Source organism: Furipterus horrens, unplaced genomic scaffold (genome assembly GCF_987537825.1).
Source record: "Furipterus horrens unplaced genomic scaffold, mFurHor1.1.pri manual_scaffold_2, whole genome shotgun sequence".
In the NCBI taxonomy this organism is placed as follows: Eukaryota; Metazoa; Chordata; class Mammalia; order Chiroptera; family Furipteridae; genus Furipterus; species Furipterus horrens.
The window spans coordinates 121,691,656-121,716,944 of NW_028327172.1; the positions used below are offsets into that span (position 1 = coordinate 121,691,656).

General features: G+C 38.1%; 1 protein-coding gene across 1 annotated transcript in view; it reads left to right on the top strand.

Annotated features, from left to right (window-relative positions):
- ARHGEF38 (Rho guanine nucleotide exchange factor 38) overlaps positions 1-25,289 on the top strand; it is a 140,973-nt gene that overhangs the window by 35,230 nt on the left and 80,454 nt on the right. Inside the window, exon 2 of the mRNA XM_090266368.1 lies at positions 17,900-18,087. Coding sequence (XP_090122494.1) covers positions 17,900-18,087 — 188 coding nt within the window. The remainder of the gene's footprint in view (positions 1-17,899; positions 18,088-25,289) is intronic.

Below are 25,289 nucleotides of genomic sequence, written 5' to 3' on the forward strand. Positions count from 1 at the left end.
ATGTGTATCGTTAAAAAGAATTTGAAATCTCTAACTATTGAGTGCCAATTTTTATATCTTAACCAGTATGTTATTTTTACAATTCCATATTACAGATGATTTGTCAGATTCTTCTTACAAATCTCACTTTTTTGTCTCACTTGTTTGAAAAAATGTTATTCAGCAGACAAAATTTTTCTCTTTCCTGGATTGACATGTTATTATATGCTGTCCATTTTTACTTTTGTCTTAAAGTTTATTTTGTCTGATATAAAAGGCTTCCCCACCTTTTTCAAAGTTAGTATTTGCTTAGTATAACTTTTTAATATTTTACTTTCAAACTTTCTATGTTTATATTCACTCTCTTGTAAATAGCATATAGCTTTCATTTAATTTATTTGGTAATCTAGTCATTAATTTATTATGATTACGCAATATATTTGGATCTACTATCTAGTATTTCTTCCTCTCTTTCTGTTTTCTCTTTTATTCTTTTAACTTGCTTTTTCTCTTTTCATTATATATTTGCCTCTATCAGTTTTGAAAATTTACATACTATTTCTATAATTTTTATGGTTGGCCTTGAAATTTTAACATGCATTCTTAATGTAAAATATCTAAATTTCATCAATGTCTTTACATTTTCTGCAATACTACAAAGATGCTTAAATGTTTAAAATATTTACACATACACATCTCCACAAGCTCTTCCAGACTGTCCATTCCTCCAATCTGCTCGGCTCCTCTCCTCCCCTTCCCCCTGTGCCTCACGCCTCAGCCACTCTGGCCTCCTTCCTGATCCCTGAACAGGCCATGCACACGCTCACCGGAAAGCGTTCTGCCAGCTGGTTCTTCTGCAAGGCCTTCCCTCACATTGCAAGTCTTTTAATCTGAGGACTTCCCTGTTACCTTTTGAGCACTTCCTAGTAACTGTCACAGCTTTATTTTTCTCCATACTACTTATCACATTTATTTTATTTATGTACTTATCCCCCCACTAAAAGTTAAGTTCCATGGGGAAAGATATTTGTTATTCGTGTTTTTTTTCCTTTTCTTGTTGTTTTTGTTCTATTACAGTTGTCCCATCTTTCTCCCATTGTTATTCATGTTTTTTAAACTGCTGTATTCCCAGCTCCTACAATACTTTCAGGCTCATAGGAGGCCCTTAATAGTTATTTGTTAAATGTTCAGTGAATTCAGTTCCCATTCCCACCTAAGAGCCAATTAGTGTTCCTGCATTAGTAGCTTTCCCTGCCCTTTTTTCTTTTTCTTTTTTTTAAGTATATTTTATTGATTATGTTGTTACAATAGTTCCAATTTTTTCCCCTTTGCTCCCCTCTGCCCAGCAACCCCCTTCCCCGACAATCCCCTCCCTAAGTCCATGCCCATGGCTCACCCTTTCATATATTCTTCTTCTTTTTTTTTTAAATAATTAATTAATTAGTTAAATATTTTAACAATAAAAAAATAACAATCCCTCCCTCTCAGACTTAAGACCCTTTACAATCTTATAAAGGACAATGGACGAAGGTCTCGAGCTCCTCTAGCTGCTTCAAGCTGGACATGGTCGTCATCCTACCTACCCTTGGGTCAAGAAATCCCTAATAAGAGTGGGGATGTGGAGGGGAGGGTGGCCTTTCTACAAGGGGAAGGATCGTGCAGACTCCAGGTTGGTTGGCTGTCTCTGGACAACGGCATGCTTGGTTTAACAGGCTGGCATCCTTGTTGTATTCTGGGGGCAACAGAGTTAAAGGACATCATTCAATCCGTAACCACTAGATGACAAAAGACAGGTATTAATTTTTCAATGTCCCACATTAGGGAAAAGAAGGGCTTCTTTGGAGGAAGGTATGCCAGTTACATCTCACCTGTCCAAAACCCTTTTGCCCATTATACTTAGTTTGGACTGAGGGAAATATTTTAGGTTTCCCCCCTCTCAGGCCTCTGGGCTCTTTCTGTCCAAGCCATTAGGATAGAAAAGAGAAACCAGTTTTAAAGTGAAGCCCACAGACCACCCTGTTCTTCACCAACCCAGCCACTTAGTTTAGCCAAACCAGTGAGTCTCAGGAGGCAGCAATGCAGACAGGATTAAGTGAGGTCTATACGTACAGACAATCACTCAGGTAATGAGATTGTAGGCTTATGCCCTTTGAAAACAGAAAACACATGTTAATTTATGTAACATAACCCACACACAAGTTTATAGATCTGTAGGACTGTCTTATAGGAAAGGCATCCAGTTGCAAGGCATTTGACATTCTTCTTGCCTGTAAATTAAACATCTTTGATAATGCCACAGACATAGTTTAACTTTCAAATGAAAACAAATTTTAAATGAAAAGAAACTTTAAAGACAGTTAGCTGCACTACTTTATAGTTTACCACTGGGCATTGTGATCTTCCTTGAATCTTGATTTTTCTCCCTAAGATTACCCTCCTTGTCATTAAAGGGACTGCATTAAGTTCATTTTTAATTTATCCTGTTCATTTGCATAAACACAACAAGAGCAGAAAATGATCACTTATGATCTTTAGTTCTGCTTTGCTGGAACTTACGCAAGGAACATTTAGGGTGACCTTCAGTCTGCCCTTCAGGGCACAGAAACAGATCCACATACCTGGCATTCAGCCTTGCCTGTAAACACCTTTCTTTTCCAGGTCCTCCTGGTTTTCCATTGTGCCTTAAGGTCCCTTCTAGCCATCTTTCAGGAAAACAACCTTCGCTCCTTCCCTGGAAAGATTGCTATGGACCGCTCATCCATCCAAGGTACCAGGCCTTTTATCTCGTGGACTTTTATTACCTTTGAAAGTCAGTCCCAGTTGCTCAGGGCTTTTTGGTAACAACCAAAGCCCAAGCATGTCTCCTTTAGGCATGACATTCCAGTCAAAGTCTTAGTCAAAAAAATCGTTATTAACAACTGGTCTTATTAGTTTTATGCAAAGAAAGTTAGGTCATTACTTACTTCTTTAGAATGCCAAATTTTGGAGGGATCAGATAGGGAGAAAATATATACAGTGTGAAGGAAAAACCTTGTCCTTCTAATATTCACTGAACTTGCATTTCTATTCTTTATATTTTTATTTTTCCCCCCACTAAAAATTTTTCTGTTTGTTTGTTTTTCCATTACAGTTGTCTCACTTTTTTCCCCCTCTTGCTTCTCTGCACCCTGTCCCTCCCTTCTCCCACATTCAGTCCCCACCCAGTTGTCCATGTCCATGGGTCATTTATACATGCTCTTTGACTAGACCCTTCCCCTTCTTACCACTTCTCTCCCTCCCATCTCCCCCTTTGTTACTGTTAGTTTATTCCTCATTTACATACTTCTGGTTCTATTTTGCTCATTTGTTTGTGTTGTTCATTAGTTTCCTGTAACAGGTGATAGCATAAGGTAATTTTCTTTTGTTGCCTGGCTTATTTCGCTAAGCATAATTCTCTCTAGTTTCAGTCATGTTGTTGCAAATGGTAGAAGTTCCTTCTTTCTTTCAGTACTTATTCATTGTCATTTTCCCCCTTTGTACTCGTGTTCCTCTCTGTCTCTCTCTGTTTCTTCATCTTCTTAAAGCAGACCCTTTAGCATCTCTTGCAATACTGGTTTGGTGGAGATGTATTCTTTTAACCTTCTTTTGTCTTGGAAACTCCTTATTTCACCTTCCATTTTGAATGAGAGCCTTGCTGGGTAGAGTATTCTTGGTTGTAGGCCTTTGTTTTTCATTACTTGGAATATATTTTGCCATTCCCTTCTGGCTTGTAGTGTTTCTGCTGAGAAATCTGATGATAGCCTTATTGGAGCTCCCTTGTATGTTATTAGTTGTTTCTCTCTTGCTGCTTTTAGGATTCTCTCTTTGTCTTTCAATGTTGCCATTTTAATTATGATGTGTCTTGAAGTGGGCCTGTTGGGGTTCATCTTCATTGGGACCCTCTGTGCTTCCTGGACTTGCATGATTCTTTCTCTCTTCATGTTAGGGAAGTTTTCTGTCATTAGTTTTTCAAAGAGGCTTTCTATCCCTTGCTCTTCTTCTTCTCCTTCTGGAATTCCTATGATACGGATATTATTACGTTTCATGTTGTCCTGCAGCTGTCTTAGAGCCTCTTCAGTCTTGTTCAGCCTTTTTTCATTTTGTTGCACTGTCTGGGAGGTTTTGTCTACGTTGTCCTTCAGCTCGCTGATCCGATTTTCTGCTTCCTCTAGCCTGCTTTTAATTCCTTCTACTGTGTTCTTCAATTCAGAGATCGTATTCTTCATTTCCTCCTGGCTCTTATTGATAGCTTCCATGTCCTTTTTGATGCTGGTATAATTCTCAGTAAGTTCCTTATAGTTCTTCTGGAGTTCACTGTAGTTTTTCTGGAGTTCTTTGTAGTTTCCGCTGAGCTCATTGAGCTTCTCCATAATCCGTGCTTTCAATTCCATATTTGATAGTTGGCTCCCCTCTATTTCATTGAGCACTCTTTCTGGGGATTCTACCTTTCCTTTCGATGGGGGGTTGTTTCTCGGTCTCCCCATTTTTGTGACTTCTATTGTTTGTTGGTGCTTCTTAGAATGATCTGCACTTCCTGGATCTGCCCCTGGTGGCGTCAGATCCTGTACCAGTCTGGGCCTAGGCAGCCTGTTGGAGACTTCCAGGGATCTACTGCCTTTGTCTGGCTTCTTAGTTGTTAATCTATTCAATCTGTGATTAGCCGTCAGGCTTAAGGACCGTGGGTGTGGCAGCTTAATTCCTGTAGGCAGGGCCTTTGCTTCCCCTCAGGCTGACGCCACTTGGCCGGGAATGGTCTGCCTGCAGTGTGGGGATGAGTTAGCACTGGGACCCAGCGGGCCGCTTCCCCAGCTCTCCCCTCAAAGCCACCACACCAAACTCTCCCCAAGCATCTCCAGTCCTCTCTGCCTTTCCTCCGCTTGAGCCCAGGGTAAGTGGGGGCCAAAATATTTTTGTATGTGATCCGCTTAAGAGCTCTTTTTCTCCTGCTGTTTCTCTCCGGCTAGCAAGAAACCCTGTGGCTTTTCACTTTTCTCAGCTGGATACTATTTTACTTTCCACTCTGTCGCTGTAGGCTGGGAAGCCCAGCTGGGGGTTTAGACCCTGCCGTTCTCAGGGGGAATCCCCGGCTGCTGAGCTGTTTCTCAGTCCCTTCAGCTGCCACCCGTGGGAGCCCAGCCAGCCCTTCCGTGTCTCTGCACTCCCTACCGGTCACGTTGTGATGTAGCAGCCTTTTTTGTCTCTCCGTGGTTATAAGACTTCTCTCCAGCTGGTGTTCGGTTGGTTATTCCAGATGATTTCTCCAAAATTACGTTGTAAATCCAGACTAGTTCTGGGAGGAAGTTAATGTAGCTTCCACTTACTCCTCCGCCATCTTGTTTCTCCTGCCCTTTTTTCTATTACCACCCAGAGGTATGGCTGGGACAATGTTTTTATGTCTCTCCCGTTGGAACATTTTTACTAGTTCATCTTTTCCTGGATGTGTTTTCTTTCCTGCTCCTGGCTTTAGGCTTTTTTCCTAATCATGCTCCTTGACACTTAGAGACCTTGCTGAGGTCCTGCCACTACCATATTCTGTCTCCACCATGCCCTGTCTCCCCATTGCAGGCACACAAAGTTCCCATCCTCCTAGTGTACCAGCGTCTGCAAATGCTGCTGGAATATTTGGTGGTTTCAGCTTCACTTAATTCCATGGGCAACATTCAAAGTGAGCTACCTGCCCTCAAAGGATTTCTTAAACATTTTTGAAGACTTGTCATCCCTTTAAAATTTTTTAATAATGCTTTATCTGGCATTTTTATATGTCTCTGGGTCTCTATTAGGTTGAGATTACTTTCTCATGATTTGTGAAGTATACCTTGAGTAGCCTGCCTTCTTTCACAGCAGTTTATTTCTCTTCCCTGTTGTCACTGCCATGGCTGTTGGAGACACTCCCACAACTGGAACTGTCACTGGGGCTGTTGTGTGGTTGCTTGGGAAACTAATAAACTAAATTCAAGATTCTAATGCATCAGACCGCAAGGAGTACCTGGTATATTGTTTATCTAATTGAAAACTTTTGTCTGACCCTACGCTGATATTCCAAGTGTGAATTTTTTTTTTTTTTTTTTTGCCTGTACAGGAAACCAAAACATTGAACAAAGGCAAAAAAACTATGTTGAGGGGAAAAGTCTAACTCAATCTCTTCAATGTTTGTTCCATAACTGAAGCTCAAGCTATTGTGAGCAGGCAATCTCGGGCTGGTAGTTCAGGGAGATTCATTGAGAAACACTGAAAGATGGAAGGAATCTTGCAACAATGTAGTTCAATGTTCTTAAAGGAAGTCTACACAAAGTGACTGCGATCTTTTAGGTGTTAGCATGTGTGGGGATATTAGCTTCCTATTACTACTGTAAGAGATTGCCACAATTTAGTGTTTAAAACAACACAAATATATTACCTCACGGTTTCCATAGGTCTCTGTTTAGAGTCTCACAGACAGAAAGCAAAGTATAGGTTGAATCAAACTGTAGTTGTGCTCCTTTCTGGGAGTTCAAGGAGGAGAATCTATTCCTCACTCTTTCTGGTTGTTGGAATCTATCTCCTTGCTGGCTATCAGCCAAAGGCTGTTCTCAGCTTCCAAAGGCTTCTGGTATTTCATGGCTCTTAGCCTCCTTCCTCTGCCTTTACAAACAATGGCAGTTCAGTCCCTCTCACTTTTTATCTTTCCTGTGCTCTATTTTCTCCTTCCTCTTTTAAGGGTTAATGTTATCAGACTGGGCCCACTTGGACAATCCAGGATAATGTCTCCATCTCAAAGTTTATAATCTTAATCACACCAGCAAAGTCTGTGTTGCCATGTAAGGTAACATAGTGACAGGTCTGAGGCTCAGAGTGTGGATATCTTCAGGGGGTCCATTATCCTGGCCACCACAGTGGTCAATAATCCAGATTATAGAAACCACTATGGTATACAGCATAGTGGTTAGACAGATAATTTGCAAAGTGATACCCCTGAAAATTCTAGTACTCACGTGGCACCATACATAGTTATTACAGTATTATTGACCATATATACTGTAAATATCCTATACTGTATTTTACAATCTTGTGACTGTATTGTAACTTCTTACTCCCTTCCTCTTTTCACTCATCAGTTTGTTCACTATATCTATGACTCTGTTTCTGTTTTGTTCATTTATTTTGTTCTTTAAATTCCACATATAAGTGAAATCACATGGTATTTGTCTTTTTCTGACTTAATTCACTTAGCATACTACCCTTTAGGTTCATTCATACTGTTGCAAATGGTAGGGTTTTATTCATTTTTACAGCCAAGTAATAGTCCATTGTATATATGCACCACCTTTTCTTAATCCAACCATCTACTGAAGGGCACTGGGATGGTTCCCATATCTTGGCCATTATAAAGAGCACAGCAATGGACATCAGGGTCTATATAACTTTTTGAATTAGTGTTTTGGATTTCTTCAGATATACAGGGGTGGGCAAAAGTAGGCTTAGAGTTGTGAGTACACAAAACTCAGAGTTTATTCTTGCATTATTGTTTATTAATTGTATTATTTATTTCTATTATTTGTCATCTTCTTATTAGTGTTATTTTGTATCCCTACTTATGATTTACTTTTTAGGTAATAATGGCTGGTAATTTAACTTACTTTTGCCTACCCTTCCCCTGTATTCCCAGAAGTAGAATTGCTGGTTCATAAGGTATTATAGTTCTGTTTTTCATTTTTTGAGTAATCACCACACTGTTTACAGTAGTGGGGGCACCAATTTGCAATCTCACCAGCAGTGTACAGGATTCCTATTTTTTCCACATCCTCTGCAGCATTTGTTTGTTTATTTATTGACAACAGTCATTCTGACAGGTGTGAGGTGATATATCATTATGGTTTTAACTTGCATTTCTTTGATACGTAGTGATATTGACATCTTTTCATATGTCTGCTGTCCATCTGTATGTCCTCTTTGAAGAAGTGTCTATTGAAGTCTCCTGCTCATTTATTAATAGGATTGTTTGGGGAGGGGTGTTGAGTTATATGACTTTTTAATACATTTTTAATATATCTTCTTCCATTTATTAAGTAGTCATTTCATTTCATTGATGGTTTCCTTTGCTGTGCAAAAACTTTTTAGTTTGATATGGCCCATTTGTTTGTTTTTCTGTTTCCCTTGCCCAAGGAGATACATATATCAGAAAAAAAAGTACTAGTAAGAGCAATGTCAGAGAATTTATTGCCTATGTTTCTTCTAGGAGTTTTATAGTTTCAGGTCTTACATTTATTCTTTATTTAATTTTGAGTTTATTCTTGTATACAGTGTAAGAAGGTGGTCCTTTCATTTTTTTTATGTATCTGTTCAATTTTCCCAATATCATTTAGTGAATAGATTTTCTCAGCCCATTGTGTATTCTTGCCTCTTTGTTTTATATTAATTGATTTTATTTAAATTAATTAATTTATAGACATGGGCTTATTTTTGAGCTATTTTGCCCCATTGATCTGTGTGTGTGTTTTATGACAATGCAATGCTATTTTATTACTATAGCCTTGTAGTGTAGTTTGATATCAGGTAGGGTAATACTTCCAATGTTGATCTTTCTCAATTTGTGTGACTATTGAGAATCTTTTGTGGCTTCATATGAATTTTTGGATTATTTGTTCTTGTTGCTGGAAAATATCATTGGCATTTGGATCTATAGATGGTCATTGGTCATTGAATCTATAGATGGCTTGGGTAATATGGACATTTTAACAATGTTAATTTTTCATATCTATGGGCATAACATATGCTTTCATTTATTTGTACCTTCTTTAATTTCTTTCTTCAGTGTCATAATTTTCTGAGTACTGATCTTTAACTCTGATTAAATTTATTCTGAAGCATTTTATTTTGATGCATTTTAAGTGAGATTATTCTCTTAATTGCTCTTTCTGTTAGTTTATTATTGGTGTATAAAAATGAACCAATTTCTAAATGTTTATTTATATCCTGTCCCTGGCTGGTTTGGCTCAGTGGATTGAGCGTCGGCCTGCGAGCTAAGTGTCGCTGGTTCGATCTTCCAGTCAGGGCACATCAGAGAAGGAAAACTCTGACTCCAAAAAACCTCCGCTGCCTTGTGGCATACCTCTTCAGGGGAAAGGCTAAGGGAGTAAACCCCGACAGAAAATCCGGAGCCGGAGTCCCTAAGGCGGTTTGACGTTGTAGTCAACACCGGCAACTCCTGCGGCGCACCTGAAGCCAAGCTGTATCGACTCCGTCTTTCCCTTGGACCCTTCAGCTGCGAAGAGAGGGGGGGTCTGCTGCATGGGCAACAGCAGACCCTCCATATCACCCTGCCCAGGCTCTGTAGCTTCAGCTTCACTGGAGAGGACACTCCAGCGTCATCGCAAGATGTCGATTTAACATGGGAGGAGACAGATACCGTGTCACTCCCGAGTCGGACTGCACAGCCATTCTCGGCGGTGCAGATAAACTCTTAAGAAGCTACACCATCGTCTCTTGAGACGGACGGCTGCCGACGATTTATATCCTACTTAATTTATTTAACAGTTCTTAGGGTTCTCTATATACAGGATCATGTCATGTGCAAATAATGACAACTGTACTTCTTCCTTTCCAATTTAGATACTTTCTATTCGTTTTTCTTCACTAATTGCTGTGGCTAGGACTTTCAATACTATATTGATAAAAGTGATGAAAGTAGATAACCTTTTCTTGTTCCTTAAGGAAAACATTTTTATCTTTTCCTAATTGAGGATGATGTTAGCTGTGGGTTTGTCTTACACAGTCTTTACTATTATTGTGGTCTTTTCTCTCTATTCCCACTTTGCTGGTAGTTTTTATAATTACGGATGCTGGATTTTGTCAAAGGTTTTTTCAACATCCATTTATATGATTATACGATTTCTATCTTCCATTTTCTTTATGTGGCTTGTGGATATTGAACCAACCTCGCATCTCAGGAATAAATCCCACTTGATCATGGTGTATGATCTTTTTAATGTATTATTGAATTCAGTGTGCTAATGGTTATTTGAGGATTTTTGCATCAATGTTCATCACAAACATTGGCCTGTAATTGTTTTTTTGTAATATCTTTGCCTGGTTTTGGAATCAGAATAATCTGGCTTTGTAAACATGAGCTTGGGAGCCTTGCCTCCTCTTGAATGTTTTGGAATAGTTTGAGAAAGATAGCTGTTAATTCTTCTTTAAATGTTTGGTAAAATTCACCTGTGAAGCCATTTTGTTAGTTGGGACGTTTTTTTCATTACCCTTTCTATTTTATTGGTAGTAATTAGTATGTTCAGATTTTCTGTTTCTTATTGATTCCATCTTAGAATATTGTGTTTCTAGGAATTTATCATTTCTTCTTAGTTATCCAATTTGTTGGTATATTGCTGTTTGTAGTATTTTCTTAAAATCTTTTTTATTTCTATGGTGTTAGTTGTCAGTTTCCCTCTTTCCTTTCTGATTTTATTTACTGGATCCTCTCTCTTCTCTTCTTAACGAGTCTGGTTAATGGTCTGTCGATTTTGTTTATCTTTTCAAAGAATCAGCTCTTGGTTTCATTGATCTTTTGTATTTTTTGAGTCTATTTCATTTATCCCCACTCTAATCTTTATTATTTCCTTCCTTCTACCCACTGTGGGCTTTGTTTACTGTTTTTTTCTAGTTTATTTAAGTCTGATATTAGATTATTTATATAAAATTTTTCTTGTTTCTTGAGGTCAGCCTCTATTGCTAAGAATTTTCCCCCTTAAGACTGCTTTTGCTGTGTCCCGTTGATTTTGGATTGTTGTGTGTTTGTTTTCATTTGTCTCAATGTAGCTTTTGATTTTTCTTGATCTCATTGTTAACCCATTCATTGTTTAATAGCATGTTATTTAGCCTCCATGTGTTTGTGTGCTTTTCCATTTTCTTCTTGTAATTGAGTTCTAGTTTTATACAACAGTAGTTGGAGAAGATACTTCATATAATTTCAAACTTTTTAAATTTAATGAAACTTGTTTTATGGCCTAACATGCCCTACCTTGGAAAATATTTCACATACACTTGAAAAGAATATACCTATATTCTGCTTCTTTGGGTGAAATGCTCTAAAATTATCAATTGAATCTATCTGGTCTTATTGTCACTTAAGGCCACTGTTTCCTTGTTGATTTTCTGTCTAGACAATCTATCCATTGATATCTATTGAAGTTCTGTAATATGACAGTAGTGCTACTGATCTCTCCTTTTATGTTCATCAAGATTTGGTTTATTTATTTGAATCCTCTTATGTTGGGTACATAAATGTTTACAAGAGTTATACTCTTTTCTTGGATTGATCCCTTTTTTCACTACAAAATATCTTTTATTTTCTCTTACTATAGTCTTTGTTTTAAACTCTGTTTTGTCTGAGATAGTATCACTAAACCAGGTTTTTGGTGTTTTTTTTTCTTTTTTTGTCATTTCCATTTGCATGAAATTTCTTTCACCATCCCTTTACTTTCAGTCTGTGTGTGTCTTACACTCTGAAGTGGATCTCTTGTAAGCAACATATGTATGAATATATGAGGTTTTTGAAATCTATTCAGTCACCCTATGCTTTTAATTAAAACATTTATTCCATTTACCTTTACAATGATTATTGATAAATACATAGTTATTGGCATTTTATTCTTTATATTTATGTTCTTTTTTCTTAAAAATAAAAACAAAAAAACAAAAACAAGGTCCCTTTAAGATTTCTTGTAATACTGGTTTAGCGGTGATGAACTCATTTAATTTAGCTTTTTCTTGTCTGGGAAGACTTATATTTCTTTCAATTTAAAAATGATAGCTCTGCTAGGTAGAGGGTCTTTGTTGCAGGTCCTTGCTTTACATCATTTTGAATAATTTGTGCTAATCTCTCTGGCGTGCAGTTTCTTTTGGGAAAGGGGGCTGACATTCTTATGAGCGGTCCCTTCTAGGTTTTTCTCTTGCTGCTTTAAAGATTCTCTCTTTGTCTTTTAACATTTGACATTTTAATTATGATGTTTCTTGGTGTGGCCCTTTTAGGTGCACCTTGTTTGGGAGTATATGTGCTTCCGGCACTTAAGTGTCTTTTTTCTTCAACAGGTTAGGGAATTTTTCAGTCATTATTTTTTTAAATAAATTCATAACCCCTTGTTCACTCTCTTCTCTTTCTGGTACCCCTATGATGTGGTTGTTGTTATGCCTGATATTGTCCCACAAGTCCCTTACACTATCCTCAGTTTTTTTAATTACTTTCTCTGTTTGCTGTTCTGAAAAGGTGTTTTCTGCTACCTTGTATTATAAATGACTGATTCAATCCCCTGCTTCATCTAATATGCTGAACTCTTCATTTCAGTTATTGTATTCTTCACTTTTACTAGTTCTCTTCATGGTTTTTGTGTCCCTTTTTTACCTACTATCTCTTTGTTGAAATTCTCACTAAGTTCCTTGGGCATCTTTATAACCAGTGTTTTGGACTCTGTATCTGGTAGACTCTTTGCCACAGTTTCATTTAGTTCCTTTCCTGGAGATTTCATTTGAGACATGTTTCTTTGCCTTCTCATTTTGGCTGCCTCTCTGTGTTTGTTTCTATGTATTAGGTTGATCTGCTGTTTACAAGCCTTGGCAGGTTGACCTTACATAGTAAGTGTCCTATGGGGCCCAGTGGCACAGTCTCCCTGATCACCTGAGCCAGGTGCTCCAGGAATGTTCTTTGTGTGAGTTGTGTGTGTCCTACTGTTGTAACTGTGCCTTGATTGCTGTTGCATGTGACTGGGTGGGATTAATTCTCAGGCTTACTTGCTCTGAAGATTTGCCATGACCACATCATAGAAGTTGCAATGTGGGGACTGACCCCATGGAGTGGGATTAGCCCAAGTAAGATCTGGCTCCTCCTAAGACCTCTATTTAGGTATGCTTCTTATAGAAGTAGCTGGGTAGTGTTCTATTGATTCTTGCCATCAGATGTGTTGGTCCTGAGACCTCTTAGGACAGAGTTAGTTGCAGATCAATGTCAGAAACTGCCTGAGATTGGCTCAGGGCTACCTGTTAGGAGCAACAAAGTGATCTGCAGTTGGTAGTCCCTGTTCTGGGCCCAGATGCTCATGGGATGGGCCATGCTATGAACCGAGGTCAGCTGCCACCAGTTCCAAGCCTGGGGCACATAAGCAAAAGACCCAAGACACTCTGAGACTTTGTGCTACCTACCAGCTGTCAACAAGGCTCAGTCACTGAAATAGTCTTGGGCAGAATGTGAGTTGGGTGAGGCAAGGTCTGAGGGAATCACCTGGGTGGAGATAATGGAGTATACCAGACTAATGCAGAATCAGGTTTGGCTGTGTCAGAGGAGGACTGAACATAGAAAATGGCAGCTATCTCTTCAGCTCTCACCCTGAAGCCACAGAATTTAGTTTATTCCTGTATGTCTCTGGCACTCACTGAGCCTGACTGGAGTTTTTAAGAAAACCTGTAATGTGGGGGTCCATGCTGGTTGCCACAGAAAGAGCCTCAAGTCATGGGTGCACTGCGAGAAGTGGGCCTCAGGTTGTCATCAAGGTGGAGCTAAGAGAGATTTCAGGCTAATGCAGCTTCAGATTTGGCTCGGTGAGGGGAGAGCTCAACACAAAAAAATGACAACATGGCTACATGGGAGGAGGATTCAACCTAGCGACAGAGTTGGGTGATACAGGTTGGTAATCGTCGTCGGCAGCCGTCCGTCTCGAGAGACAATGGTGTAGCTTCTTAAGAGTCTATCTGCACCGCCGAGAATGGCTGTGCAGTCCGACTCGGGAGTGACACGGTATCTGTCTCCTCCCGTGTTGAATCGACATCTTGCGATGACGCTGGAGTGTCCTCTCCAGTGAAGCTGAAGCTACAGAGCCTGGGCAGGGTGATATGGAGGGTCTGCTGTTGCCCATGCCCACAGGTTGGTAATATTCATGTGTTAAGTAAAATCATAGTATAACTAAAAGATAAAATTTTTAAAGGTAGAGAGGATATTATAAAACCAAAACTTTTCCCCACAATGCATGTCAGAATTTTTTGGTTACAAAGTGCCAACATAGGAAATATTTAGAGACCTGACCATAAAACGATGCAAGTCAAGTCTTTGTTCCTGCAATAAACTGGAGTCAAAAAAACATAGATATTTTGTTTGCTCAACTGTAAATTCTCTGAAAATATTTTTGTGTCTGAGGGGAAAAGCTTCTGAAGTTGAATACCATGACCAACACTTTATTTCAGCTGCCATTGCCCCCAATTGTATCTGAACAAGTTCTTGAACTGTATTAGAAAATCTAAGCAAATTTTAATTGATAAAATTTGATGTAATACATTTTAAAGTGTAGCAAGGGGAAATCTGTGAACTAGATTAAATTAAAATAGTAATTGAGTCCTATATTTAGAACTAAAGGAACCTGAAAATGTATTTTAGGGATATTTCTTTCCCAAAGATCAGGGAAGATGCCTTTCTCCTTGATAGGCCCCCACATAATTGATAGGTACATTTTCTAAGGCTCAAGTTTAGAACTTGGAAAAGCAGGCATTGGTCAGAACAGTAACTCAACAGTGTTTCTTTTATTTTCAAGGTAATGTTAACTAATAATTGGATAGTATCCACACTGGTTTGTCAACTCTGTACTAGTGAGGTATGTGTGTGTGTGTGTGTGTGTGTGTGTGTGCGCGCGCGCGCCTCTTCATATATTCCAGGAGAAAAAATAAATTAAAAAAGCCCCTTCTCCTCTGCCTTCTGTCCTCAACCCTCACCCTTTTAGAAGAAATGGCCAAAAGGAGGCTCATGGAGGAGGTCATGTGGTATATATAGTCTGCTCACTTCATGTTCCCTCACCAGAGACCTGCCTTCCTTTTTTATATACAAAATAATTCATAATAATAACACCTGATTGTAACTTCTCCTTTTGAATGTGGGGTGCTAATAGGCAGGCTTTTTCTATTCTCCAATAAAAATACTAAAAATTATCAAGCATCCAAAAGCACTCATAACATAATTTAAGGTATGCATTCTCCAGAATATTTCATGCATTCATACTCTCTTTGTATATATCTTTTCTTTTATAACTCAGGTGGATTATTTCTCTGGTACTGAATAGCCCAAGTCTTATAAAACTATATGCCCTCAGATAACATCTGTCAAGTCCATTTTTTTTCCTGATGAAAGCATAGCTACTGGGCAAATGGTCCAAAAACGTACTCACCTACAAGTCAAATTTGTCCAAAGATCAATTAGTGTTAGTGCACTTTCCACCTAACACTGGAATGACCTTCATGGTATTCTCCACAGGTGTTTGATTACTGAGCCTCTGCCAGAACTCCTGAAATTAGTGGGGCAGAAAGAGAGGAACACTCACTACTTTTGGAATGTCTCTTCACATTCTTGGCACAGTCCTTTCACATGGAAACAGTAACTTCTGTACTATAAAGTTTCTCCAGTTATTTTAGCTTTGTTTCTGGAGACATTTAAGAGAATATCCTTTCTTCCCATACATTGTGACCTGTGCATTTTTTTTTTTTTCTGAACAGTCTTTATAAACCCTTTTGTAAAGCTCTACATTCTCAGGAAGTGGTGTCAGCATTGAAGATGTCAAACATATCAGTTACTGAAATCGCATTAGCTTTAAAGGAAATGAAATTACTTCTGCAACTGCAGAGCCTAAGATAAAAATTAGGTTTGTGATGACCTTGAGTTTAAAGCAAATTTATTTACACACATATATTGCCCTGCTCTCTATCACTGCTCTGATTTCATTTGTGACCTAGTTTGTGGCCTCCAACATTTTACATTGCTGTGGGAAGCTCATCCTTGAAAATATTTAGCTTCCTTATGTTATACTTTATATAAAACCTTGGCCACATGTGAGGCTTCTCATTTATCTCAGCATCTATTTAGCACTGTCATTTTTTTTAATTAAAATTTTCTCTTTGGCAGTTCAAGAATTTTGAGATAACAAGATATGCATAGTATTAAAGATAAGCCATACAAAACAGTCTTAGCCGATATTTATTTAATCCACCACTACCTCACTTTCCATGGATTCTGACTGTTAATTGAAATAAAAATCCCAATCATTTGCAATTGTTTTCCATTTTAGTGAGGTTTGCATATTTTAGTGAGGGGCAATTAGTTTTAATAACGGGCACAAACAAAAGTGGAAGGTGTACCATTTACTAATTAAAAATCCTCCCTTGATTTAAAAGAAAATGTATTCAAGATATATGAAAAAAAAAAGACACTAGACCATTTTCTTACACGACATACTAAAATAAACTCAAAATGAGTTAAAGCTTAAATGTAAGACCTGAAACAATAAAACTTCTGGGAGAAAACACAGGCAGTAAACTCTTTACATTAGTCTTCCAATATTTTTGATATATCTCCTAGAGCAAAGGCAATGAAAGCAAAAATAAACAAGTGAGACTAAGTCACACTCAACAGCTTTTGCGCCATGATGGAAACCATCAGCAAAATAACAAGGCAACCTACTGAATGGTAGATGATATTTGCAAATGATATATCCCATAAGGGGTTAAAATCCAAAATATATTAAGAACGCATACAACTCAATATAAAAAATGCAAACAGTTGATTTAAAAATGGGCCAAGGACCTTAATAGACATTTCTTCAAAGAGGACATACAAATGGTCAACGGACACATGAAAAGATGCTCAAGGTCATTGAGGGAAATGTAAATCAAAATCACAAAGAGATATGGCCTCACACCTGTCAGAATTGCTATTATCAAAATAAAACAAAACAACAACAACAAAAAAACAAAGACTATGTGTTGGTGAGGATGTGGAGAAAAGAGAGCCCCAGTGCACTGTTGGTGGCATTTTAAACTGGTGCAGCCACTATGGAAACAGTATGGAGGTCACTTGAACAATTAAAAATAGAACTACCATATGATCCAGCAATCCCACTTCTTTCTCTTTATCCAAAGAAATCCAAAACACTAATTTAAAAAGATATATGCACCCCCAGGTTCACTGAAGCATTATTTAACACAGCCAAGCTATGGAAGCAATCTAGATGTCCTTTGATAGATGAATGGGTAAAAATTATGTGAGATACACACACACACACACACACACACACATATATTATATATATATTATATTATATATATATAAACTATTATTCAGCCATAAAAAGAATGAAATCTTGCCATTTGTGTTAATATGGATGGACCTAGAGGGTATTATGCTACGTAAAATAGACAGAGAAAGGCAAATACTGTATGACTTCACTTATACATGGAATCTAAAAAACAACCAGCAAAAAAAGAAACAAACTCATAGATACAGAGAAAAAAAACATTGGTTTAAAGATAGGGGGGGTTTAGGGATGGGCAAAAAGTGAAGGGTATTAAGAATAGCTACCAATTATAAAATAAGTCACAGAGGTGTAATGTACAGCATAAGTAATATAGATAATAATATTGTAGTAATTGTATGGTAATATGGCTACTAGACTTATTGTGGCTATCATTTCAAAAGGTATATTAGCATCTAATCACTATGTTGTACACTTGAAACTAATATAATATTGTATGTCAGCAATACTTTTTTAATTTTTAAAAGCAATTGTATCCAGAAGTTATGAACTCTTTTTAAAACATTTTATCTCTAGCTTGAAGATCAGCTTATACTCTAAAACAGTAGCAATGAGATAAAGACAAACCATGACAGTCCGATATCATTTAACTGACTTGTCCAGAGTAGTTCGATCTCACATCACTTCATGCTCATATTTTCACGGGATTCTGACTCAGGGGGAACTACCACATGTCACCATTTCCTAAGAACACACCTAGACGACGCCTGAGCATTTTCCCTTGCTCACAGTAACCCTGCCGTGTGGCTTGTGCGTAATGAAAGAACAAACCTCAGCAGAAGGCCTCACGTGTACATGTTCTCACTCCACAGAAAAGATGGCTCCCCAGGCCGGGTGTCCTGAGGCTGAGACACCAACTCAGGAGGAGGAGCATCAGATTCGGAGAATGATGGTGAAGCGTTCGAAAATCATCGGGGAGCTGATACAAACGGAAAAGGACTATCTCAACGACCTAGAGCTGTGCATTAAGGAAGTGGTTCAGCCCTTGAGAAATAAACAGGTAAATGGCACTTTGAGCCCCACCCCCATCCTGAACAAGATCACCAGCTTCATGATATCCAAGCACCCAAGTGTACCAGTGGTGGCATCTGCGGCAGTGGGGTTGTGGTCAGGGGCCTTTTGCCCGGCCCGGGTCTCCACAGGCAAAAAGCGTCATCAGACTCAGACTTCTGGTGTCCTCAGAGGGACACCCAGAGTTCCTCCTTCTGGCCAAGGAAACTGCGTTGTACAATGTGGGGGAAAAGACATTAACAGTTTTTGACCCTTGGAAATTTCTATGTGTTCTTTCTTGAATTTTTGTGGAACTGCTAACAACATGTGAACATCAGGTTTTCAGCAGTTTAGGTACAAAGCATTTAATTTGATAAAGAGATGATCAAGGATTCAGGTGAGAAAAATATGTGGGGTTTATTTCCCTTATGTTGATCGCTCAATTAAAGTTATCGCTATTTATCTCAAACGCATGACTATCAATGTTGAAGTACTGTACAATTCAACATGAAAATTAACCTGAATGCAAGGTAAAAATTTTCTCTTTGGTAGGGCTGGCCCCAGGCGAAATTTGAAGTACCTAAAAGTTAATCATTCACCACCTTTTTAAATCTAGGCCTTTTCAAGGAATTTCTTGTAGAGAATTACAGTAAAGGTAAAGGATGCTCAATTCATATATCTGCATATATATACACTCAAGCACACACACACTCATGCATACATATATATAGGGGTATTTTCATTCACTCATCACATATTTATAGAGTCTTGATTGGCACTGTTTCCAGCACTTGGTTATAGTTTAGTACAAAACCAAGTCCTGCCCTTATGGGTTTAGTTTCTAGTGGGGGAAGGGAAAGAGTTGGACAATAATCAATAACAAAAATTTTAAAAACATATTAAATGATGTTAAGTACATTAGAGAAAACTAACACAGAGATGAGGGATGGAGCATTAGAACAGAGGGGTGGTGCTCTATTCCAAATAGAGTGGTGAATGCAGACCTTTTTAATGAGGGACATTTGAGCAAAGAACTGAAAGAGGTAAAGGGTGTCCCAGGCAGTGGGGAGAATGGGAGCAAAGATAAGGCGGAGTGATAATCTTTCTAATCACAGGGTTGGAAGGGGTCCTCATACACAATTCAATATATAAAAACATAAACTAGAAAGTAAAAATGTGATCAGAAATTTCACTGCTCTGAGATAATCACCATTCTTTTAGATATATTTGTACATAAATGTAAACTAAAGCACACATGCTATTTTATACTATATTCATTTCATTTAGCAATCTGTTGGATGCATATTTTTATGACTACTAACACTTTTAAATGTTTTTCTATTGTTGCTGATGCTGAAACTATGTTTTGGGTGTTATCACCTTATCTCCTTAGAATAAATTCCTAAAAGTGGAATTGCTAGCAAAGAGATGCACAGTTAGGGTTTTGATAAAAATTGCCAACTGACATTCAAAAAGTTGATACTGTTTTAATTTTCATTCCCATTAACAGTAATTGAGAGGGCTGCTTCTCTGTCCCCTCCTTAAAGCTGGGCATTATTGATTTTATAAACAATGGAGACTAGGTTCTTTTGATCCCTTCTGAAAAATACCTTCTTATATATCCATTAGCCACTTCTATATTCAATTCTTATTCATACTCATGTCTTTTGTGCTTTAAAGAAATCAGGGCTTGGTTTTTCCTATTGTTTTACAAAACCTCTTTTTTTATTAAGAATATTCTTTTTCACCCCACATGCTGCAACTAATTTTCTATTTTTCTGCCTTCTAACCTTTCTTAAGATTAAAAAGTGAGATCCTTGTTTAAGGTTTATTCATTTGTTCTTGCCATATTTAGGTAATCAAATATATCCAGCTATATGGATTCTGGGTTTGGCATATTAATATGCACCCATAATTATAAAAATACTGCTAGCCACTTGTCCCAACATCCATTATTAAATATTTCCTCCAGTACTTATAATATCCAGAAGCACGGTTTATATTTCTTAACAAAATTTTCTCAGAAATTTTAGAAAACTTAGGGAGTACAAGTTAGGGAAAACCAGTATAGATCAAGGTGACCTTTGATATAAAATTTGTACTTTGGTTTAAGACAATGTATTTTTAAAAAGTGGGAAAACCAATTTGGAATTTCTTCTTCATAGAAAGTCATCTTTAGTTTTACTCCATCATAACCTTTTATTAGGTGCTTACTATTGGTCAGGTCCCCTTCCAAACATTCCATTAGTGTTCTCACTTAACTCTGTCACAATTCTCAAGTTAGAAGTTAACTGGCAACATCCTGAATTTGAAATTTCTTATTAATTCTGTAAGAGTAAGAATAACAGTTATAGTCATGATAAATATTTGCCCTCTAGTTTCATTATTAGGTACATAAAATCATTTTGGTGTGTTTTCTTTTATTTAATATAAACTAGCTGCATCTGATGTGACTTCTTTTCTGACAAATATTAATGGTTATTAATAATGTTTTCACTTACATCTCTTAAAATGCTAATTTTAAATGTACATGGCATCAGACTATCACTATCTACCTTCCCTGTGGTACATTCCCATCAGTCACTCCTATTCTTTGGAAAATTTAGAACCTAGCCCACTGTTTCCATCTCTTCTCCTCCTCCTCCTCCTCCTTTGTTCTTGTTCTTGTTCTTGTCCTTGTCCTTGTCCTTGTTCTCGTTCTCATTCTTGTTCTCGTTCTCCTCCTTCTCCTCCTCCTTCTCCTCCTCCTCCTTCTTCTCTCTCTCTTTCTAAATTCAGACATGAATTTTAGTTGATTTCAATATTTAGGCAAATGGTCCCACAGCCTCCGAGTCTCTCGGTCAGCTCCTTGTCTTGCTCATATCTGGTCATCTTTCCTCAAACCCATCTCAGTCAGTCACTCCAGGTCCATCCTCTAGAACTGCCATTACCAATAACTTCACCTTCTAAAAATCAGAATTTCAGGCTTACTGTTCTCCAACCCCCGTAACCTCACTTTCAGCCCACTCTCACTGGAACCCTCTCTCTGAAAATTGTTTGATGCCACCAGGACCTCTAAGCTATTATCCTCTCCCCTACCTTTTCACTGTCCATCAAGCCCACATCTGGTTTAATTTCTTTGAGTCTTTAATTATACTCACTCCTGGAAGATGAACCCAATGCCCTTTCCTCCCTCTCTTTCCATTTATTTGCCTGAAAAAGTCTACCCTGATGAAATCCAGTTTTCTGCCCACTTTGCACCATTACCCATGTGTCTGAAGCAATCTCTTCTGAAATTAATGGCCATTTTCTTCAAGTGGGACCTCCAGTAATGCCTCCGAAGGGATTCTCTCACATCTTCTTTCTCCTCATACTTCACTCTCTCATATTTCCTAACTCTCAGCTAACATCTTTTCCCATCCTTTTACAGAGAAAAATAAGAAAATGCACACATCCTCAACACCAAATCTACCAACCTACCTGAATCTCTACCCACGCAACCTGGCTGTAGGTTCCTGCTCCTAGTACCTCTTTCCTAACACATGCAGTGGATTTAGCCCCAGTCTGACTCAAGGCTTTCCATTCCTGCCAAAGTCCTTTCTCTCCTGTATAATTGATTTTACCCTTCTTATTGGATCATTTTTATCTTCATTATCTGCTATCTTAAAAAACCAAAAACAGAAGTAATTGTCTATATTCTCTATTTCTCTTTCTTTTTAATTTGAATATAAAATACTTACTATATATAAAAGCACATGTGACTAAGACATGTTTCAAAGTAATCACATTTTACCAAACATCTATTCCCATGATGAGTTCATGATCAGTATAAAAAAGACTAAGTATATAAGAAAGCGTTTTCCTTTGAATTCATAATCCATTTTTGTATCAAATAAAATAAGTTCATTCAGTATAAAAGGGTTTTCAATTTTAAACCACCTACTACACAGGTGAGTTATACTGGCCTCATCAATATAAATGCCACTGCTGAGCTGTAGTCTTAAATATGCTCTCTAATTTTTGTTTTTGTTGTTTTTCTTAATTTTTGCTTCCTATGTAACTCTTATAAGCAATCCTCAGAACTAGGGTTACAGACCATGTAAGATGAAATGTTTCCATTATGATGACAGGTAGTTCAATTTTTGTTCTCAATGCTTTGAATTACAGTTCTCAGAATTCTAACCCACATCCCCTTTGTTATCATATTAAGATTGTTTATAACTTGTTTAGTTTTCATATCTGGCACTTACTTTTGTCTGGTTATCTTTCAATACTCCATCTTCCTCATTGCAGAGTTGGTTTCAGGCCAGTAGTCTATTAGTCTCCACCACTGCTGAAATAGCAATTATCTTAAGATTTCTCAGGTTTCTCATCTCAGATCCATTTTTTTCCCACTTCTTAATGCTCTTAACCTTTGACTAGGTAAATAAATGCTCAGGAACTCATATAACTGTTATAAACATTTATATGAGTGCCAAGGTAGTTAATTGATGCCACCAGAACATTAACTTTACCACCTTTAAAATGTTCATTAGCTCCTTCATGTCCTCATTTCCCTCCTAACTATTTAAATACAGTGGTCTTTGCACACAAGTCATCTGTCATCAGTTAGTGTCAAAATATATGAGTTAACACATACAGTTTTCATGTAACCGTGGGAACAAACTACAAATCATGCTTAGATAAACCCGAGACAACCTAAGTAAATATTTTCCAAATATAGGTTAGGCTGCCAGAGACTTTGGGAAGTCATCTGATCCATGCCTTTTCTCTGTGCATGCCTTTCTGTTGTTGAGAAGACTAGCTTGCTCCATTGTGTTGCCTCCAAGTCTTTTCACTCCCAGAAAAAACAAGTCAGTTCATAAAAGTGAAAATTAGAAGAAGGAAGTTGAAAACTGAGAAAAGCTCTGGGCTCATCTGAGTGAGCCTGCATGAATGAATCAGTGTACAAGTAAATGTCAGGCCCCAGCATTTGACTGATAACTGTGCGGTTACAAGCCTTGATCTTAATTTCAAGACTTTCCTATAAAGAAACCTTCACCTATCTGAAAGCAGAGCCAAACGCAGCAGTTACATCATCTTTAATAGCAGCACTGTGAGACGTTTTGCAAAGAAAGCAAAAGTTTTCCACAACATTCAGTGTTGAAACATTTAATGGGAAAATGGGTTTTAGTTATTTATTATCCAAACAGGGCAATAGGAGACCCTACGTTTTTGGCAGTAAGTCAAAGTAAATAAAAACCATATCAATCTATTCTAACAATGGAAAAGGATTTATGTTTAAGGAAAGGATAAAAGCCTGAATGAAAAAAATAGAGGAATTTAAATACATGCTTTTTTTCATTTTAAAAATTATTTCTTTTTAATTTATAAAATTCACATGGTATGAAAGTACCAAAGATCTAAGGAGACCATAGTATCTTATGGCTGCCTGATCTCCTTCTCCACTGGTGAACACCATTACCAGCTCCTTTTTGCCTTCCAGCTGTGTTCTGGTTATAAGTTTATATGTTTGAATGCACATTTGGTAGATTTTTATTTATATAATAAAATTATATGTACTTATTTTGTATTTGCACATGTTTGATCTCTGCATTACAGTTAGTTTTTTTTGTTTTCCAATAAAAAGGGCAAAAATTAGCTGTGACTTTGTACTGGCAAGAGCTCAACAAAAATTTGTTCTTAAAATTTAGATAAGTTATAAGGCAACAATTTTGTAACTAATTTTTATTAGGAAAATCTATAGAAGAAACTAATCACTAGCTCTACAGCTCAGAAATAAGCACTGTAAATATTTTGTTTTTTTGACTAGGCATGTACACACTTATCCAAATATTTTGTGAAATTGGAGCCATACCAAGTATACCATTATAAAACATTTTTTCTATGAAAAATATATTTACATGTTTCACTTTTAACCATAAATAACAAATATTTGTCCTGGCTGGTTTGGCTCAGTGGATTGAGCGTCGGCCTGCGAGCTAAGTGTCGCTGGTTCGATCTTCCAGTCAGGGCACATCAGAGAAGGAAAACTCTGACTCCAAAAAACCTCCGCTGCCTTGCAGCATACCTCTTCAGGGGAAAGGCTAAGGGAGTAAACCCCGACAGAAAATCCGGAGCCGGAGTCCCTAAGGCGGTTTGACATTGTAGTCAACACCGGCAACTCCTGCGGCGCACCTGAAGCCAAGCTGTATTGACTCCGTCTTTCCCTTGGACCCTTCAGCTGCGAAGAGAGGGGGGGGTCTGCTGCATGGGCAACAGCAGACCCTCATATCACCCTGCCCAGGCTCTGTAGCTTCAGCTTCACTGGAGAGGACACTCCAGCGTCATCGCAAGATGTCGATTTAACATGGGAGGAGACAGATACCGTGTCACTCCCGAGTCGGACTGCACAGCCATTCTCGGCGGTGCAGATAGACTCTTAAGAAGCTACACCATCGTCTCTTGAGATGGACGGCTGCCGAACAAATATTAATTTAAATGGCAAAATACTTTTTTTTATTTTTATCCTCTCCCCTGACAACATTTTTTTCATTGATTTGAGAGAGAGAGAGAGAGAGAGAAAGAAACATCAATTGTTTGCCTTCTGTGTGTGCGAAGACCGGGTATTGTACTTGCCCAGATGGGGGATCAAACCCGCAATCTAGACATGTGCCCTCACTGGGGATGAAACCTGCAACCTTTTGGTTATGGGATGATGCTCCAACCACCTGAGCCACACTAGCCAGGCAGAAAAATATTTTCTTTTATTTATTGAGAGACCATGAATTTGAAGAGAAGAGTATTACTGCTCTCTCTGAATCCAAAACCCTCATATGGAAAATGGTGCCCAACAGTGTTATCATGCAAGTCTACGTTAGCAGTGTCATGATGGCAGGCACAATATCTAGCAATTATTCTGACATATGTGACATATAGCACACTGTACTGACCTCCTACCAAACTTCTCCCTCAGGGTCCAAAATGTGTGGCTCAAGCCTAGGAATAGGGGAACTTGAGGAGAGAGAATTAGGGGGACAAGCCCTTTTTTCAAAGGGGCAAGGGAGAAAAGGGAACCGCAGAGCCCAGGGCATTCAGCTTCTTGCTTCTGCCCCCAACTCGAGTGGAGTCACTGTCCTATCAACCTGGATAGAGAAGCTGGAGGAGGACTCAGTGAGACCTGACAGCACAGAGCAGATTAAGGCATCTGTGAAAGGAGACAGAGAGCAGAGGAATGTAAACGCATTATAATAA